The sequence below is a fragment of the Chiroxiphia lanceolata genome, chromosome 7 (assembly GCF_009829145.1).
Source record: "Chiroxiphia lanceolata isolate bChiLan1 chromosome 7, bChiLan1.pri, whole genome shotgun sequence".
Classification (NCBI taxonomy): Eukaryota; Metazoa; Chordata; class Aves; order Passeriformes; family Pipridae; genus Chiroxiphia; species Chiroxiphia lanceolata.
Genome location: NC_045643.1, coordinates 21249189 through 21269957, shown reverse-complemented (window position 1 = coordinate 21269957; position 20769 = coordinate 21249189). Strand labels below are relative to the sequence as shown.

Genomic DNA, 20769 nt, shown 5'->3' with positions numbered 1-20769 from the left:
TCATGCATTTCATTAAAGTTAACATTAATTGCACTACCATACACATTGATTATGCATAGACCATAAGTGTTTAACCTCTGAAAGCTTACAAGTATATTCAACTAATGGGGTATGTCCCATCTTCGATGATTTCAGGGAAAGCTGAAATTAGAAATGGAATGCATTACAGTGTGAGTATTAGAATAGTAGTTTGAAATATCAGGACAATAATAAAAATAATTATTTTTCTAACTAAACAGAAATGCTGTAAATTGCTTTATATTTTTCTAAACTAAATTAATAAAGGTAACAAAAGGTACATATCAGATTTCTTAGAGACAAGTGCTAGACTGATTTGCAAGTTACATCTAATAAACAGGTTAAAACAGCTAAAATTAATTGGTGATTGTGTGGATTCTGTTTAGATTAAGATGAGTAGCTTTTACCAATGTAACAACAAAAAAAGACCATTTTCTTGAAATAAGCTGATTCTAACTTAAAATGAGACACCTCAAGACTACTGACACTACATACTCATTCTACCCCCAAGGGAAGCACAAAATGCTATAATTCTTAAACCAGGATGTAACAGACATTTGACACTAATTCAATTATCTTTGAAAGATACCACTTGTAGTTAGTTACATACATAATCCCCTTTTATTTAATGGGTTAAAGCTCTCTTTCAAAACATTTAGTTGGATGACTTGAAGACTTACTACATTTCAAAAAATTTATTAAATGACTTAATAAGATTGTTAAGTAAAAACACTCAGAAGTTTAAAAACGTCATTTAATGCTGTCCATGTAACCTTAATTCCAGCCATGTATGTATATGCGTTATGAAAGCAGTGAATTAACTTTTAATCTCCTTTGAGCCAAGAAGATTTTAAGATTTGAAACCAAGGCACAAAGGCCATGCCAACAAATACAATGCTGAGCTTTAGCGCAATCTCTGAACTAGCTCACATCTCGCAGCGCATACCCCTGCAGGGCTAATTACCCCAGATAGCAAGCTGGACTCCAGCAGTTATGCTGCTTCTAGTACCTCTGCATGGCAAGCTCAGTTCTCTCTTCCTGGCAGTGCACTACACAGACACACTCCCAGAACGTAAAATTTGAATTCTGAAGAAAGCACGAAAACTTTTTCAAATACCGTGCTTCAAACTAGGTGTTCTGATTTTCCATCAAGTAAAGGTAAAAACATATCACTTCTGAAAGTATTAAAAAAAAAAACCTTCTGCACATAATACCAGTTTCTATGGTCTTTCTTGAAAAAATAAAATCTCTCCTTAACACTCCATGAGATAGATATAACATTGTCCATATTTTGTAGAGGAGCAGATGTTGGAGACAGATAGACTGGCTTGCCCAAAATAGTACTGATTACTCCCTGAGCTGTTAACAACTCCTGATTAGCCAATTCTCTTTGTGAAGGTGAAAACCGAAGTGTAGTATTCCTAATCAGAAGCACCAGTTAACACACTGAAATTCTGTTTAAACAGCACTGCCTACACCCTGAAAGAACTTTGTGGTCAGACATATCTCACAAAAATTCCTTGCTGTTTTTCCTGAAAAGAAAATATTCTTTGCTAGCAAGTATCTTTCAAGTCACATATCAACCACTTGTACCATTTAAGACATTTGGAAGTAGTCTGGGATATCACAATATTGGGGCTTTTGAGGGGTGGTATTTGGGTGGGTTTTTTTACACATTAAGACTACCTCCTTCATGCTTCTTTCTTCAGTAACATTTAAACAAGGAGGTAGCCTAGATTTTATTAGTTTTACTTGTTTGTTTTTTTCTGGCATAGTCACAAATAATCACAGAGTTCAGGAAAGGTATGCACATTCATATAAAAGAGATAATGTATTCTCAACAACTTTTCTGTTTAGATTTTAATTAAGAGAACTGTCAAAATGCAGGAAGAAATGCTTTGCAGTGTAAGAAATTTCAACAGTTAAAAACTTTCAAATGTCCATATCCGACACTCATTAAGTAATTACTTGGGTTTGGGGGGTTTTATTTATTTCAGTTTACTTCTGGTGTGGTTTTTTTTTCAATTTCACTTGTGAAACAAAAACTGGAAAAGCAGGCAAAGCTTCGATGGTTGATGTCTCTCCACCGTGTGACAAATGTGACATAATACTTACACTCCCTTTTCTTTTCTGATAGGTCCAAAGGTGACAGGTACTCACTCACTGAGCAGTTAGATTCTCTACCAAGTATGCATACTTAAATACAAATAGAAAGCTTTCACATGTCCAAGGAGAAATGGATTACAGTAGACAATTCATTTGGCCATGATGGTAAAAAAACCCCAGGGATGCAGAGAAAGTTTCTCCTTATTCTACATCAATACCCAAAATAAGAGTACCTGAGAAGTAATCCCATTATTGAAGTGAATCTGAAGAGGCTTTAATTAAAATGGTATTTTTCTGTTAAGTACAATCTGAAATTTTGTTTGAGGTTTAAGAGTTAAATTTATTAGACTGCAAAGAGTTTTACAAGGCATTCCTAATGTAATGAGCTTAGGCACCACATATGTTGCATCTTTGGTACACATTAGGAAAAGCAGCTTTTTTAATGAGCTTTAAAGACTGCATATGCATACCAGAGGAAAAGGTCAGTGATGTGTGGATCAAGTCAGTAAATTAAGTATCACAGTATTATGTTATTATGCCTCCCTTCCACAATAACAAAACCATAGGCTATAGTTACCATATTATTCTAATGCTTCCATCTACATGGCCCTGTCAGCTTACACACACTGGCACTGCTGTGCCTCAGGTCCAACTCACTCCATCCCTTGCCCAGAAACTCCTGCAGCAGCGCAGATGGTTCTCTGATAGTCAGAGAACCCAAGTAAGCACAGGAAGGGGGGCTGGATTCAGTGTGATGGTCCATCTTCAAATACCACCTTTTACCACACAGAGATACCCAGGACAATGTCCTGAACCCTCATAACAAGATCAAATCTCTTGGACAGCAAAGCATCAGGACATCCAGGGATGCCTCACTCAGTTCAGGCCCCATTGCACTCGAGTTTTTGTTCAAGGATGCAGCAGTTTCATCTCCCCTTCAAAACACAGATATTAAAAGTATTTCTAATGCTATGGTCCCAAATTTGACTTGGTCTACCATCTCAGTTCCAAGTATCTAACATTCCAACTAAAAGGTAATCTGCAAAGACTGGTTGACCAATAGCAATATTGACATTTTTATTTTGTGATAAATAATAAGCTAGGAACTGACTGCACATACACTTTCACAAGATTTTCAGCAGAGTCAAGCTCACTGAATTTATTTTTACTTGCAAGTATTGTAAATATTGTTAATTTGCAAATATTAAGACATTACCTTTATTTTTAAAGAGTAACTGAAGTTGATTCCCTTCTTAACTGTGCAACAATCCACAAAATTTAAGAGGTCTCTCTCTCCCTCTCTCTGTGTCAAAGACTATAGTATGCACTAAACCATGTTATGCACTACATAATAATTTATGCATGTTTATACATTCCACAGCCAAGAAACTGAAACTCCACCTCTGTACAAAGATATAGATTTAGTCACTAGAGAAAAAAAATCCTTTAAAATATTACAACAATAATAGCACAACTCAATACAACTGAGCAGTTATAAGTGGTTTTAATGATTTTTTCACTTTTTGGATATGATAATCCTCAAAGTAGCATTCAAAAATATAGTGCAAAATATTTATTCATTTTATTTACAAATAAAATGTGCAGTTCAGCTTCTTAACCTCACCACAGTAAATGTTATTCTTTCATGTGATGAACAGAAATTATGAGAAACATTTATGGAGACAAAAAGTTAATTTTAAAGCTAAGAACAAAGATCTTCCTTCAGTTATATTTTTGTAGGAGATAGACAATATTTTTCAAAACTGTTTTCAGTTGAAAAAACCCCCAAAGTACATGACAACACTAAAGAATTACATAGGAAAGAACGGTTTTTTAAAACCATAAAGTTAATTTTGCTGTGACAATCACAAAGCAAAGTTCTTATCTATATAGAATATAAATTTTTTTTGCAGCTTAAACATAGAATCTTTACAATGTAATGCTTTTTGCCCCCTTTTTGCTATACAAATTGCCTCTAGGGGAAAGGTATTCTAGTATCTTCCTTTCCCTCTGATGAAACAACAGATGCTTTGGTTAAAGAGCAATTCGTGCGCAATAGTGTTTTAACTTGCAAGGCAGAACTCCTTTATTAAGTTGGTAGAATTCCACTAGCTGGATGAGATCAGTAAATCTGGTATGACCATCATCAAGGGTATAGAATAGCTTCCCATCATCTTCCAACTGTAAAAATGGAAAAACAAGATTCAATAAAATCCTCTTTTGCTATGGTATTTCTTCCTGATTGGAATACTTGTTTGAGAAGTGTTCTTAGAGACCAATATATTCACAATATCATGGCTACTGAAAGAAGGAAAAATACAGTGATCATTCACACCAACATCAAAAATAAACAACAGAAAAATAATGCATTTTTTAACACACCTAAAAGGAAAGAACAGTTAAATAAATATAGGAATATTCTTTCTGCACTAACAATGCTACTTTATGCTTTGGAATGATAGCTGGAGTTAATATGAACTCTGAGTTTTTACACAGCGACACAAAACAACCAAGTTTCAAGTTACTCATAGATTCCAACCTTTGCTCCATTTATATTCCATGTGATTTTCTATCACTTAATTTGTAAGGTGTGATGAGGCTACACACTAGTGCACTGGGGTGTGCTGGATGGTATCAGCTGCACAAGACACTGCCCATCACAAAAGTAACATGCTTGATTTAGTAGGATGTTTTTTGTTGTAGGAGAAAAAATTGCTGCAGTTTCAAATGCGTGTATTAGCACAGATACAGGAGAGAAAGAAGAAACTGCAAAAGATTCCTTTTGACTTGTAGATGCTTAAAAATTTACAATCAGTATTTCCCTATTCTAAGTTACTGAATGTTAGCTCTTGCACAATTAGGACTGTGCTACTGACTATATAATTTCTTGATTTATTTCCTCTACTGCTAACATGTCTAATATCAAGAAGCTTTAGTGGAAAAGCGACTAATTAATATTCTTGTAAATAGAGGGTAAAAAACTTCTTAAACTATTTTTAAAAAGAAAAGGGAAAAAAGATACAAGATTGACAGAGTAGTGAACAGAAGATGTTGAAGTAGGGCTAGCATAGAGTAGCAGATGGTGTGCTAGGGAAAGATGCAACTACCCTACTTGAGTACAGGGGAAGGGAGAAGATATAATTAGCTCTGCTACCTGTAGTTATGATTTCTTATCTGCAAGCAGCTGCTGAACTGCTTATGATGCCTGGTTATTCTACTCCTTTCTACCATGTCTGGAAGTAGTTTGTAATTTCTTTATTCTCAGACTTTGGTCAGACCAGGTCAAACACTGCTAGTTAAGGAATTACCAATGTGTGTATGTGTAAATTCCTGTGCTCCAGCCAAGAACCTGAAAATGGATTATCATTCATTGGACTTTCCTTATGCATGCAATTTTCCTGCCAACTGACAGCAGACAAGGAAGAGTTAACAATTCAAATGTCTAGTTTCCTCCTCCAAGTTAGTTCCAAACCTTGAAATGAATACCAGACAGACTGCTAATTCTAAAGCTATCAATATTTTGCAAAGTAAAAACTCATATCAAAGTTATGCTGTCCAGGAACCTAACACCTTCTGCAAGCTAAGAAGGCTCTTATGAGAGAACATTTATTGGAAAAAGACAGTCCCAGAACTGTGTATCAATTCTCCTTTTTTCATATGTACTACAGAAGAGCTAATTTAGGGATAGACTACACTGAAGTTAACTTGTATAAGCTCAGAGTATAAAGGCTGAAAAACACACTAAAGGATCCCGAACATATCCCAAAGGTTTTCTTTTGAACTTTTTACAAACAGGTACCTGTTAACATGGGTGAAGCTTGAACTAGGCAGGCTGCATGCCCTACCTAAAAGGAGACATTTTTTAAATGCAGTATAATCTGAAGCAACCTAAAATACAAGAGAAAAATAATGCCATTTGTTTATTTACATTTAGTAGGAAAGTTTGTCTTCTCAATGACTGGAAACAGGCAAGATTTTAGAAGAACAGTGGAATTTGAAATTCAAAGAGGTAATCCTGATCTCCAACTAATAAGCTATGAATTTATTGCAGTAATACAAAATGCCTTGTTTCTTAGAAAATAATCACTTCATTTAGATTAGCAGCAACTGGAACCAAAACCTTTCCCTCCTCAAGGAATAATTTTCTGAACTCCTTAAAAGGCACTGTTCTAGCAAAAACAGAGCATGTGTAAGTCAGGCTATGGACAATGGCATGAGGGTACTGAATGCAACTGGAAATTAAGTGACAGAAAGGAACTGGAATATGCCTATGTTTGGGGGACAAACAGCTTCCATACTCACATACTCTCCCTGGATTAAGCTGTTCTCACTATAGATTTATTTTTTTTCTGGTTACTAGCAAAGGAGAAATTGCTTTACTTAAAAACCAATTAAAAAAAATTTCCATCAAGTAGGACAGGTTCTGCAATGAAGTGGTATAGGTCTTCTCAACCAACAGTATGGTGAAATGTGACCCAAGTGTATAGACAAAGAATATATCAAAACAAAGATTTCCTGGTTCCTCCAAAGATCCCACAACACAACAAGAGCAAGGTTTTAGCATAATTTTTTGAAGGGAAAAAGAGAATCATTCATTTCAGAGAAAACTGAAGGTAACTGCAGCTTCCTGCTACATCTAATCCTAGAAAAGAGAGGGTCTGTTTCCTGATAGGGAAAGAAAAAGTGGTCTCGAATTTGAGAGTTAAATGACATCCTAACAAAGCAGAATCATACACTATTTCTATGGAGTTCAGGACGTTTTCTAAATCTAACAACAGTTATCCCAAAGTAAATACTAGAAGTTACTACAGTCAATAGAATCATAGAGATCTTACACCTGGGATTCTTATCAAAGACCATATATTGATGCTTACATGGGATCCAAGGCATAGTCATCACTTTTGGATTAAGGACTCCTCCATTGTCTTTATCTAAACATAACAAAATCCTGGACAGCTCTTTTAACTAAACTGATTTGCTTCTTTTTGCTTCCAAATAATGCTTCAGTTTTTTATTCTACAGGAACTTTTTTTAAGGGAGGATATCAGCTACAAGCCCTAGGTAAGGCATACAGAAATGTGGTGAATGATCACAGGGGATCAACAGATCAGAAACAAAAAAAATGTGCCACTACACAAATTTCTACTGAGAAACAGCAGAATCTCATAGAAACTTCAGCAGGAAGAAACATGGACGCTAGAGTATTAAGTGGTCTGGAAGAAAGGTTCTTGTGAAGAGAGATGAAAAAGCTATGGGTCTGCTCAGTTATGTCAAGCATCTGTGGCCAAAACACGTAATGCTTAAGTGTTTCTCATCTCAACAGAAGCAGCATGTAAAGAAACCTGCACAAACCACCTCGTGAGAGAGTGGAAGCAATGGAGAAGGCTGGCTATTCTGGCAGAACTGGACAGTATGTTTGATGCAAACTGATAGAAATATGATTCCAGTTTAGGAAATTTCAGCTTACCTACAAAGTAGATGGATTAAATAAGGATATCAGTTTTTTTGGGTTTTTTTTACAAAATTGTCCCACTGAAGAAGACCTGGACATGAATACATCATAATAACATGAATCAAGAACAGAGGTCAACAAAATATGTTTGACTACAAATATTGAAACTATCCTGAACAGATGAGTCAGTGAGATATAGACACACATTGTAGACAGCGCAAAACAGATGACTAAGAAATTGTGCACATACTGAAAAATGAAAAGGTAACATGACCTCTATTAATACATGATTTTCATGACATCAGGGTTGCTTCTATTCCTGTTGAAATAGATTCGTCTGTTTTTTCAAGAAACTTTTTTGGATTTCATACTACTAGTCAAGCTTTAGAACATATCAAAAGCAAAGCTCAAAAATGTTCAAGTCTGCTAGAGAATACTAATTATATTTAGTGATACAGGTTTACATCTTCCATAGAACAGCAAAAGAAAAAAAAGAAATCCATCGATACTCTATCACAGTTATTCAATTGTTTGATTTTACAACTGCACACATAAACTGAAAAAATTTACTTACTGGTACAATTTGAAAATGTTTTATTTTTAATCCATGACTCAATGACAATACATATGTTTTGGGGTTACTTTGGCTATCACGTACCAGGAATACCCTAAAAGAGATTGAAAATTTTCACAGTAAGATCACTTGAAATCCTTTTGTAAATATCCAGTTAAAACTGTTTGAAATTCATTACAGTAAGTATTAGTGAAAAGCAAAAATAATATCAATTATGCAAGTTAGGCTTTTAATCAGTATTTCTTTGCAAAAGAAATGTGTCACAGGGAATACTTTCTCTTAAATTCTTCACCTTGTCTATTATGTGAAAAACATGCATTCTCAGAATAAATGACACTGTAGGCGTTAGTTTTTACACTGCATAGAATTACAATGCATCTCTTCAGACAGAAAAGCACCCTCAAAGTTTGTGCTTTGAACGAAAATTTTTTTTTGGACTCTGACAGTTATCAAAATTGCAAGCATTATAGGGAAAATTCAAAGGTAGTTAAACAGGAATTTTACAGAAAAGGTAATGAGAGACATACCAGAATGTTTTCCACATCTGGCCAATACTCATAAATGCACATTCACTTCTGCACAGCACCAAAATTCCCACCAAGACATAGTTACATCCTGCTTGCTTTATAGAATCATTATTCAAATCACAACACTCTCAATGGCCAACAGTACCACCGCAACTAGCTCACTGATAACTTATTCCAACCAGGACATGACAAAAACACAATTTTGCTGTAATAGTGATAGAATAATCTGGTACAGGAAAGGATGATTATCAGTATGAGACAGTTTTCATCAAATCCCCTGGTTTGGAATATCAGCAGAGAACAGTCTGGTGGACAGAGGGAAGTACCTGACAGATAGCTTTGTAATGGAGAGAGTATGAACTGCTTGCACTGTGCAGGTCTGGAACTGTTGTAGCTAACCAATGCACCAAAGAAGGGAAATAGAGAGGCAGCCACTGGCAAGCATGCTCCTCTTTCAGGACACAAAAGAAATGGGCAAGATGGACTTGCAGGTATCAATTAAGTGAGCATTAATGAACACCTACTTTTACCCCAGCACACACCAGAAATGAGAGCCCAGCTACTATATATGAAAATAAAGAATGTCAGGCAAAGAAAGCCGTCAAAGGTTTACAGTGGATTTTCACTGACTATTGGCATGGTTTTAAAGTACCAATTTCATTCTCAAAGTTTGTTAAGAGTCCTACTTTTCCAAAGTAAGAAAATAGTTGGAATTAAGAAATTTGGAGTCCATAATCATTACCATTTCTACCAAAATCCTTATCCAGACTAATTTGGAGCTCTGATAGTAATTCAGTTATTCCAGAGGGATAACTGCAAACTCAGCATACGGCAGTGCAAGCCAGACGTCTCCACAGCCGCGGGCTTTGCGAGCTGGCTCGCTCTCCCCACCTAGTGGCCTCTCAGCCTCTCCGGGACACGAAGGAAATTGTTCAGAACACAGTTACGACAGATTCTTTGCATTAAATGACACACAAAATAAACACATTGATTAGGATTTATGTTCCCAATCATCAGTTCTTTTAAAGTATATTTTCTTACTTTTTCCCCTAACAGCAAAGATAAGCAACATTTCCTTCAGATAAAAAAATCTTTACTCTTTTCTATCCTTATCACAATAGACCTTCTTTAGTTGTCAAAGAACCTTTAAAAACTTTATTATGAAGAAAGGGTTGCAGTTCACAGAATCTTAGAAATGTTGGCTGGCAGGAGGTTTTTAGACATGCTGGATGACTCCAGTCAACTGCTCCCCAATAAAGTTCTCTGAATGACCAGTTGCATTTTCTCATGGGCCTTTTGGTAATTCTCTTATCCCATTCATCAACCAGATGCTGATCAGTTCGCAATCCTGTTAATCATTTATCACTGAAAAGTCTTCAAACATCCTTTAGAGGGTAAAGTACAAAATCTACAATACTGCTATGCAAGCTTCTTTAAGAAAGTTGTTTTTACACCAGAACAGAACTTTATTCCTTCATAGGGTCGGTTGCTGTCCTTAATTCTGTTGTTGAGTTATCCAAATACTGAGACTACTGTAGATCCTTTATATAATAGTCCCCTTATCTTCTGTAAACTATCACAAACAACATATTTGTTGGTACATACGGTATTACATAGGCCCTACTACCTCTGTCATATCTGCACAAGAACACTTTGCTTGTGATCACCTTAAAAGGCTCAAGAGGGATTATTCTCCCTGACTCCCCTCCCAGAACATAAAGTCTTATTATTCCCATCAGAAATGGCTGTATTTCTGGTTATAATTCATTCTTTCAGACCATCAAAAACCACAGCATTAGTCACATGATGTCATGTATTCATTACCTCATTGTAACTCCTGAATATGCATCTGACAGCATATGAGAGCTCATACTACCAGTGTTCTAATCAATTCTAGACAGTCCTCACAAGAGTATCATCCTTCCCAAGAAGCACAGTGCATAACTATGAATAGAGCCAAGAATATCATGTAAACAACACTGTACTAAACTAATGCTAGGTATTCACTTGCTTGTTTCAAACACCATTGCTCTTTACTCGCCAAATCTCCTGGGTTTCATCTACTGTGTAAGAAATACACTGGAAGATTAGCAGGCCTGGAATGACATCCTGCTCAGAAATACATGGGGGATGCAACCCCATGTCCTGTCCCTCCCATGCAAAAAATGCAAAAATAAATGCAGAGTACAGAATCACTTTCAGGATGATTAGCCAGGCCTAAAAACAGGACCCTTGAAATTAAATAATAAACAAAAATACAAAAGCAGAATATCAATTAACAATCCTTGCACTGAGGATGACTGGGTTTTTCCCCCTTTCCTTCCCTTCACATTTTTTTCCCTGGAGCCCTTTCTGTAGATGTAGAAAATAGTATTACAACATACTTAATCTAAAACTGAAGGAATTTAACAAGCAATCTGATGTTCCAGGTACTTAACTGAAAACAGACTCAAAGAAACAGAGTTTTACGGAATTACTCACTGAATGAAGGAGGTCCAAGTTTACATTTAATACAGGAGTAAGGATAAAAATACAGGAACGAAAACCAGGAGGATTTGAACATAGAATACCTGCTTACTCTGTAATTTTTTTTTAATTAATACTTAAATGACAGAAAAATAAAAGCCTTTATCCTATTGTTTATTGTTTACTATTAAAGAAGGATACAATTTTTAGTCAATTCACAAGAAAAAGCATACTTTTTTTTCAACATCTGTCCCAGCACAGTTCACCTCAGAATAAATCTTTTCAGGCTTGCTTTCATTCTTTCATCACTAAGAGATACAAAAGACACTAGTGCCAAAGTTGACAGTTCCCAGAGAATATTGTGCAAATACAGAGCTCAAGTGCTTGGCTCTGAGCGGACATAAGTAATCGGTCAGTGACAGAATCGAAGTCTTAGATCACCACTTTACTGCTTCCAAATGATATAAAATAGAAAGCAACAGATCCCCAGACAGCCCTATATAAAAGAATTTTTATTCCTATTAGGTTAGTGCAAACTTTTCCTTCTTCCAACTCCTCTCCAATAAAAAGAAGGAATTGTTCACTAGGAACATGTCTCAAAAAAGCCATGTAAATAATTAACTTACCCATCTACAAGTCCATGCTGCAAAATAAGTCTCTGAGCCTCTTCTCTAGAGATTTTATGATGAAACCACGACTGAGATCTGTGTATAGCTATAGAAATAAAGATCTGTGAAAAACATTCTCCTTTTACTGAAAGAACCAGTTATTGCATTTCTCTAGCAATAAATTAACTCACACATACCCATGTTAGACATGGCAATAGGACTACCATGTGAGTTGAGTCGGAGACACCCTCTCCTCTGTATAAGAGAGAAGTAAAAACATGATTTCAAAGCTTTTCTGTTAAAAAAAAAAGCAAATCAGAAAATACTATTCTGATAAAGCAAAGGTGTTTATACCCGCCATGCTAATCCTTCTTCAACTGCAACTGAAAGGGCTTCCGTTGGATTTTCTATAATTCTGCTTCTGTGTCCTGAGAAATCCATTGCTACTAAAGAATTTTCTGAAATGCTTCTCTGCAACAAAGAAAAATAAATTTAGTTTGCTCATTTTTTACAAGATCCATCATTAAAAGCGAGCTTCTGAGAAAACACTATGTTTTGTAAGTGATGTTTCAAGTATCAGCAGTGTTTCCCATTAGAGCCAAACTCATTTTACCCCAGGGAGCATTTGTAATTCCAGTATGCTTGCTGCAAAGCTCAATTTTACAATGTGGTAGGACAGATCATCTTTTTGCATTACTGCAATGGATGATAAATACATCGCTTTACCATAAACTCTATTTATATTTTTAACTGTAACTAGCCCTCTGCACATCAAAGCAAGTCAGGAAACTGTAATTCAGATGTCCAAGTAACAGAAAAAGAAGAAAAAATATAAAATTCTTATACATAATTCTTATACAAATTTTAAAAGATTCAAAATATTTCATTATAAATATGTATAAAATTCTTATACATAATTCTTATACATATTTAAAAAGATTCAAAATATTTCATTATAAATGTCATAAATTTATATATTTGATATATAAACTTCCACTCAGATTTTACCAGATTTAAGCATTGAAACCAGCAATTTTTATTGAGTATAACTTCTATTTTAATACATCCCTTCTAATTCCTATCACAGACTCAATAACTGCAGCATCAGTTATGAAAAAAAACTTGTGTTTTTCTTCCTCTCAGTGACAACAGAATAAAACCACTGAAGTTTGACAAAACAGTCCTAAAAATCACCAAAATGTTTCTCAGAAACCAAAGTTTCTGAGAAAATCAAGTTTCATATGGATTGTAACAGTTCAAATGTTGGCAGGCACTGGAATATCTAATAACTAAAAGAACATTCTAGCACTCTACAAGCTAAAGTAACATCTGTACACAAGAGGCACAGATTTCTATGGGGTTAGCAAAACTTCCCAGTCCCAAACCAAAGCAGCTCTGTTTTGTTCTTGCTTGGTTACAAGCATGAATACAACTAGAAATGGAAGAGCAATTCTGTAGCTCAGGGTAATTCCTGATACTCTAACTAAGGTCTCTCTGAGTAACTGTAATCTGTAAAGAACTTTGCAAAACTTCAAAAAAACAAGGATAAAATATGAGAAAATGTTTGCCTCCAGCAAAGTGGAGGGAACCCTTCGTAGCTGATGTGGTTGAGAGTTATTGAGAAATGCAAAACATGGAAGTGGCTCCCTTCTGAAGTATGTTCATTTAGCGTGTGCACTTAATCCCCAAGTTTATTCAGTATGCTGTTTAATTTGTGAATTATACACAAGTAGAAAAGCAGTGCCATTGTTAACAGTGCTTACAGATTTTGCCTGTGTTAGAAGCTATGGGAGCTAAATGCACACAACAGTGTAAGAAGAGAGAATCAGTAATGGCTCCCAGATCCACTGTAAGAGCACAGCTGCCAACTGCAACAGCTTCACAGAACAGAAAGACACAGCATATTAAGCACAATTCTGAAGCCATGCTTATTAGCAATACTACTGAAAACTATTTTTGTGAATGTCTGTAATAGCAAATGAGGGTTTTATGCATTTTACCAGCAAGAACTATAATAAAAACTAAAAAAAAATCCACCACAATCCACCATTGTCACAGGTCCCTGCAACAAGCAATTTTTATCCAGTTTAGCCAAAAAAAAAGAACCAAAAGGGATATAAATCATCCATGAAAAAGTCTGAAATCAAATGACTCCTAAAGAACTAGGATAACATAAGATATTAAAGAAAAGGACAATTCCAACTATCTGACTGAGGAGATGGACACACGGGCTGTTTTTTCTCTATAACCCAGTCCTGCCAAATTATGATCTTACTCTGAAGTCCAATCAGTATTACACCACCTGAAATTCATCTCAAGTACTTAATATTTTATATTTTAAAAAAAATTTGAATACGAAGTATGCTGAAGAGAATTTTTTACAAGTTGTTTATTCATCATTTACAGCATGTGTAACCTTAAACTCTTTACTTCTCTTTTAATGCATTTATAGTTCTGCTGCTTTGTTTTCAAAATCCTCTTTCCATTCTTTTTGACAGCAGGAGATTTGACAAAGGGGAAAAGCCTTTTAATTGCTCTGAACTACCCAATTTCTATTAAGTAAGTAAATTAATTAATTAGCTCTCTAGTCAACCCTGACAGCCCTAAAGATTTCAGCAAGCATTCGCACATGCAAGACTTTGAAGGACCAGGTCAGTAGCATAACTGGCACAAGTTACTTAAAAACAGCATGACTGCAGAAATATGTATTTATTCATGGAGCTACTGTGGGACATACCATAGGTGTTAAATTCAAAGGGCTGCAGCCACTTCTACCTTGATATGGTTGCATGTAATTCTGATACAGCTGCATCCCATACTAAAACCAGAAAATAACATGGTTAGCATTTTAAATTATAAACTTAAGCCAATTAAGCTTTTTTTTTTCAGATGTAAAAGATAACACATTTTTTTCTTCACCGTTAGAAACCAGGGACAAATGCTGCTAGGATAAGGAAGTGTACATCCTCATTGTTGCTCCTGCCTTTATAAATGTACATTCTGCATTAAATACTACCCATTTAATATGCCGACTTACCTATTCCTATTTTGTCACAAACACAGACACATTTTTAAAACACTAAAGTTCTCTTCTTTTGTATTCTTGTCCCTTTGTTCAATATTACTCAACAATCTCACTGAATCCAACATAGTTACACAGAAGCATATGCTTAATGTTAAATATTTCCGCATCATTTCATCCCCTACAATCCCCCCAGCAATTTGGTCTCTCTGTTCCTTGGGATAAATAAAAATAAGCTTTCAGAGTACAAAACTTATATTGTTATTGCATGGAAACCTAAAATTATATTACTTTTCTACTGCACATCATCAAAATATCACACACAAAACTTCAGCAAGTTAACTCACACAGAAAAATTACCTTAAGCAACCTAATTGCTGTCATCCAGCAGGTCCTACTTTGTTCATCATCTGCACAGAGCTGTTTCAGGTCTCTGGTTCCTCCTGATTTGTTAGGCTAGAAGGCCACAGCACATTTTTTTAGCATTAATGCATATCTTGAAGATAATACCTGTTGAAATAAAAGCCACTAATTCTCCTATTTTATAAAAGACAGCTGAATATTGTTTTCAAAAACCTTAAAGAAATTTAAGCTTACCTAAAAACTGTGGCTTGCTTTAATATGTATCAGAATAATAAGTTTGTACCTTAAAGCAGAATCCATAGTTTGTTGGTGCTCCAGAAATCTTTTTGCCTGTTAAAGACATGTACATATCACTATTGCTGAATTCACAGAAAAACTGCAGATGCCTTGGCTCCTGAAAAGAAAAGCAATGTAATACAGTTAGACTACTCTTAGCCAGTCTCTCTAGACAAGAAACTCGGAAGAGTAAGTAGTTATTCTGTTCCAAAATACAGTCTTACATACTGCAGTTTTAACTGTGACATCATGAAATCTAGAAAGAGGCAACTCAATATTAATTTTATCATGCAGAGAAAAAAAAACAAACAAACTACTTAAAGAGTTTATTCTTCTAGAGAGGGAAAAAAACCGAACTACAAATTATATAATTTTGGGGAAAACTTCCACTAAATTCAAGGCATAATAATATTAGATTAGGAGTCAAATTTTGAGAGTAATATGCATTTCAAAAATCAAAATAAAATATGCTTTCGCAATCTGAAAAACAACATGCTGTAGTAACTATTGCCCAGTACTATTCCTAAACATTATCTCCACCAGCTAAGGCTAATTATCTTAAGGAAGCAAACAAAAGACATTTGCTGAAGGATACAAAAACAGCTCAATGAATACTCTGGCAGTCAATTACAGTAAATTCAGAACAAGAAAAAGCATTGCTTTAAGCAGTTCAGCTACTTAAAAAAGGTGTCTCAACTCCAGTGTTTAATATGATAAGGTTTAAAGTACCACCATCAAAAATTTGAAATAGTAGAATAAAAAACTGTCCAGTGACAAATTCTTAGCAATCCCAAAGTCATCCTATAAAATTTCTAAATTTAGGTAATGAAGTACTATATCTACTTTTCAGAGCATCTACTTGTACTTCAGAATTTTAACTGGTATTTGAAAATTAATTTTAAAAGGGTACTCAACTGATTGGAAGAATATTAACCAGAATGAAGCAAACTTGTCAGGCAAAAAGAAAGTACAGTTTCTAAGACAACACTTTCCCAATTTTATATCTCAATATCTCTCTAGATTTTATCCATAATAAACAGATTTATTTTTTTCTCTTTTTTTTAGTTACTGTAAGTTATTTGGTTATAAATTTTTTTATTCTTACAACAAATGATAAACCTCATAGTTCTCACTCTCTCTTTTTTCTTCCTCCCTTACCTTAGAAGTACCTTTAGTGGAAAAATAAAGGCCAGATCTTCTTAAAAGAAAATACAATTTTTTCCATGATTTTTTCCCCTGCTCCTTTGCATGCAAATAACCATGAATCTCAGGATATGTGCTGGAGCTTAGGAACATCTGAAAGAAAATATCAGACATCCATTTTTCTTTTCATCTGAAAACAGCTTTCTGTTTCATTAACATACTCACACAGGACTAAGGGGAATAACCCCCTAAATACACTATCACACCACAGTAATTCAGTTATGATTGCATCTAATCCCATTAGCAGTACCTCTGATTTAAAGCATGTAGAATGTTACACAACTCCAAGGTATGCTAAGCAAGTTACATATTTATATGGAACATATGGTTTGAAATGAGAGCATTACTTCTGCAATATGTTAACTTCAGCAACAAAACCAGTGTAAGAAGTACTGATCCCATGCCTCAGACCCTATTTATATAAAACTGCTAATCAATGCTACCAACAGAAGAAAAAAAATACATCCCTCCCCCAGCCCCATGTTACAAATCAGAGAAGAGAACTTATCTTGAGTTAAAATTATTCAACAAGCAAACCACAAACTCTGAATCACAAATCCATGCAGGTCAGGCAGATATTAGCATTTTCAAAAGGAGAGAGTAAAGGGCTCAATACCTGACGTGGTACTTAAGTTAGTGCTGTAGCTGAACCAAAACCGGAGAGACTGGGCCAGTCCCCAAGACAGGTCCTGCCTCTACTCAAGATACTCAGTGGCTTCTCTTCAGCCATTTCAACCAGAGTGCAACACAGCTGTTATCTTGCAACCAAGTTAACTTTATTCTAATTCCTTATAATGCATTCATTTTTATCACTCTTCTTCCAATAAAACTACTCAGAAATATGATTCTAAACATATTAACCCAGCATTCTTCAGTTTCCATATATATGCAAAGCAATCTGTGTTACTACCAAGGTCTTCAAAGAATCCTGCCCCAGGCTGGCCTGTGGTATCACAAATACTATCTAGGCTTACATAGAGGTAGGGATCAAAGGGGTTTCTGTTCGATATCTGCAGCTTTCAGGGCTGAATTTTCTTCCTATCCACTGCCATTTCCAGAAAATCTGATCTGAGGAATGAAGCAACAGATTACAAGGCAAGAGACAGACTGGCCAGTACCGGACTGCAGCAGAATGAAAAAGTGAACATGATTTTGGAAGTACATCAAGTTCTCTGGCCACTAAATAATGCAGTCCAACCAAGCTACATAAGGTTTCTTTGACGTTTATTGTTTTCCTACCTCGCAGTGAAATGCATGACTGTACCACCTGCAGACCAACCTGAGCTGGTGTCAATGCAGTACCGCGGGCAGGCTCCACCGGCCAGGGGAGTGCCCTAGTCCACAACCAGGAATGTGCTATGAGCAGCTCCACTGCTACTCACCCAAATAGTTAAATTACAGCAAAAATAGGTACATCTATCTACATGTACTGCTGGCACACAGCTGTCTGCAAATGTAGTTTAAGCTATTTTAGCCACATTGAAGCAGACGGGTAGGTCTTGGTAGGCGTTCCAGCCTGTTAATCTTCCCATTTGCCACATATTAACAGGTTCACTGGTGGGGAATATAAAGGCTGAATCGAAAAAGTATAAAATCCACAAACAAAGTCAAATGGAAGCTTTAGGATAATCTGAACGAGTCAATGTATGCAAAAAACAAAAGAGCATCTTTTTAGGCTTTAATATCTCTGCTGAAGCTGAAAGGAGTGGTTGGCTTCCTGCCTGCACAAGTGTCTTCCCCAGGATTCCTGCCATAAGAGCTTCAAATCAGAAATTCTGTCATGAAAAACACTTTTCTTACTCAGCAGACCAAAGTCGAGGAGCAATACAATGCTAAGCTTCAACAGTCACTGTTGTACCCAAGCTATCAATTAAAATAAAGTAGCAATAATGCTAGGAAAAAGGCAATCCTAAATCCATCTTTTCCTTTCCGAGACATCTGAGGACTGTGTGAGAAAATAGAATATGAACAAGATGTAGTCAAAACCATTAACTGTCAGAAAGATGAGCAGTAAAAACACTTCAGAGTGAGAACTGAATGTCTGTAATAAATGCCAAAAATGAACGATAGTAGAAAAGATACCTTCCTTGAGGTTCTTTTGTTGCAGGTTGGTTTTGGTCAGGTTTTTTGTGGCTGTTTTGGTTTGTTGTTTTGGGTTTTTAGTGAAGGTACATGCAAGTTTACAACAGAAGGGAACGGATCCCTGCTTATGCAGATAAAAGGTAATCAGAATAGGACAAAAACAAGAAAAGTCTCCAATACTTGCACTCTCTTCCTCACACACTGAAATATATAACACGATATGTAGAGTGGTGTCAAATGCCACCATATCTTTCAGATACTAATATATGACAGCATCAAGGACTTGATTACCATTTGATTAGCTGTAAAACCAACTAATTTAAAACGAATCTGAACACAAAACAAAGCAAATGTCTTTTTTTTTTTTGCAAAAAACCCCCCAAACAAATAAAATATCGAATCAATCAGAAAGTGAAAAAAACAACAGAACAGATAAAACATTGCAGTGTGTCAGACGAATATAATAATATAAACAGCAGAAATCACACATCACTGAATGCAATAAAGATTGAGAGCTGCACTCCTAACTATACAACTTATTTGTCTGCATCTTGAATGTTTTCAAGGAGAGAATGGTTGCGGCAACAGAAACAGGAACATTTGCTAAGGTGGATGCTTCTTGAGCATTTACAAAGTATTTTAAAGAGTTAAAGAAGCCATCATTATCCTAAGACTTTGTGACTCAAGCTGAATTTGATGACTGATTTCTTCACAGATGTGAGACAGCTGACCACAATCCAGACCCATGCTATTGGGAATGAGCTGGATTTTACCCTGAACCTGCTGAGAAATTTTGGGAGCACCAAGTAATTCTAGTGAAGAACTGATTCTGATTTCACTATTGTCTCCTAGAGACCTCAGTCAACCTGAGGAGTTTAAACCAGGAGAAAGGCCAACAAAACCTACAGTGGAAGATAGAGAAAGGCAACAGGCAGATTAAAACAACATCCAGGAGACTGATAAGGGACTGAAATTCAGAGCACAGCTATTTCGGCCTAAAGATTGGAATGGTGGAGTCAGGTGAGAAACTAGCCAGGGAAAGAGAGACTTTATATGGCAGAGTGATTAAAGACATTAAAGCTTGGCTCTTAATAATAATCTTAAAATCTTCATACTATATTCATTTTTTGACATATTTTAAAGCACCCAATTTGCAAAAATAACCTGAAGCAAGTTCCAAATGATCCATATTGCCTAGCACTAGACATGTGCAGAGTGTTGTGTCTCAGAGCAGCTATACTGTAATCAATACAGCGACACACTTCTTTCTTAGGCTAAAGATCTTCACAGCAGCGATTAAACCTCTCTCTTCGGGATACAGAGACATTCAGTATATCCCAGACCTAGTATTTTTACTTAGCACATGCTAAATGGATAAGAGGCAGGTGAATTTCTGTTTGGTTTTGTGGCTCTGTTCTACAAAGATGCCCTGATTTAAAGTCATCAGCCAAAATACTCACTCTTTCACTTCCAGTGAAAGTCAAGAAAAACATACTGAAAAAACATTTTACTTGCTTACTGCTCAATCCACAAAAAGCTGTAATAGTATCAGAAGTGATTTTTTAATCACTTGTAAGCATTGAGTTGTTAAAACTAATGTCTCTCTTGATACTTGACTAAGCACATCGCAAATAATAATGCAAGCCCATTAACTTGTCTTAATGAGAGTTTCCAAGGAAATAGTGACTCACTGTAAACAATTTACCCAACAGCTTCTGCTGAAACGTGCACAAAGGCTGCACAATTCACCAAGGTATTCTCTACTTTGTGCCTACTAAGTTTTATTTGATGAAATACAATTAAACATACAATACAACATCAAAGAGCAACAGAGGAGAGTTTGCAACATATTTTTCAAGCTATCAAAATGGCAAGTAACTAGATATATTTAGAATGATTCATAATCTTACCCACAAGCTCTGCACATGTTCTGTGCAAGAGTATACGGCAAACAGTTCCCTTACAAAAGTCTTTATTATTTTTTCCAAACTACCAAATTATATTTGAGAGCAAAAAATATAAAGTTCTATTAACAGAGGGGACAAGATTTTCTAAATGAAATGTTTATGCTA

The 20769-nt window shown here is 35.6% G+C and overlaps 1 protein-coding gene across 3 annotated transcripts in view; it reads right to left on the bottom strand.

Annotated features, from left to right (window-relative positions):
• Window positions 1-3187: 3187 nt before the first annotated feature.
• GRB14 (growth factor receptor bound protein 14) overlaps window positions 3188-20769 on the bottom strand; it is a 62700-nt gene continuing 45118 nt past the window's right edge. The window contains exons 6-14 of one of the 3 annotated variants that reach the window (XM_032693213.1): window positions 16571-16708; window positions 15420-15530; window positions 15134-15229; window positions 14489-14569; window positions 12106-12222; window positions 11949-12006; window positions 11770-11857; window positions 8151-8244; window positions 3193-4305 (exon numbers count right to left, since the gene is read on the bottom strand). In XM_032693213.1, the coding sequence (XP_032549104.1) occupies window positions 4159-4305; window positions 8151-8244; window positions 11770-11857; window positions 11949-12006; window positions 12106-12222; window positions 14489-14569; window positions 15134-15229; window positions 15420-15530; window positions 16571-16708 (930 nt within the window). In that variant the 3' untranslated portion in view covers window positions 3193-4158. Of the gene's footprint in view, window positions 4306-8150; window positions 8245-11769; window positions 11858-11948; window positions 12007-12105; window positions 12223-14488; window positions 14570-15133; window positions 15230-15419; window positions 15531-16570; window positions 16709-20769 lie in introns of all 3 variants that reach the window. The other 2 variants (XM_032693214.1, XM_032693215.1) reach the window with 2 other exon arrangements.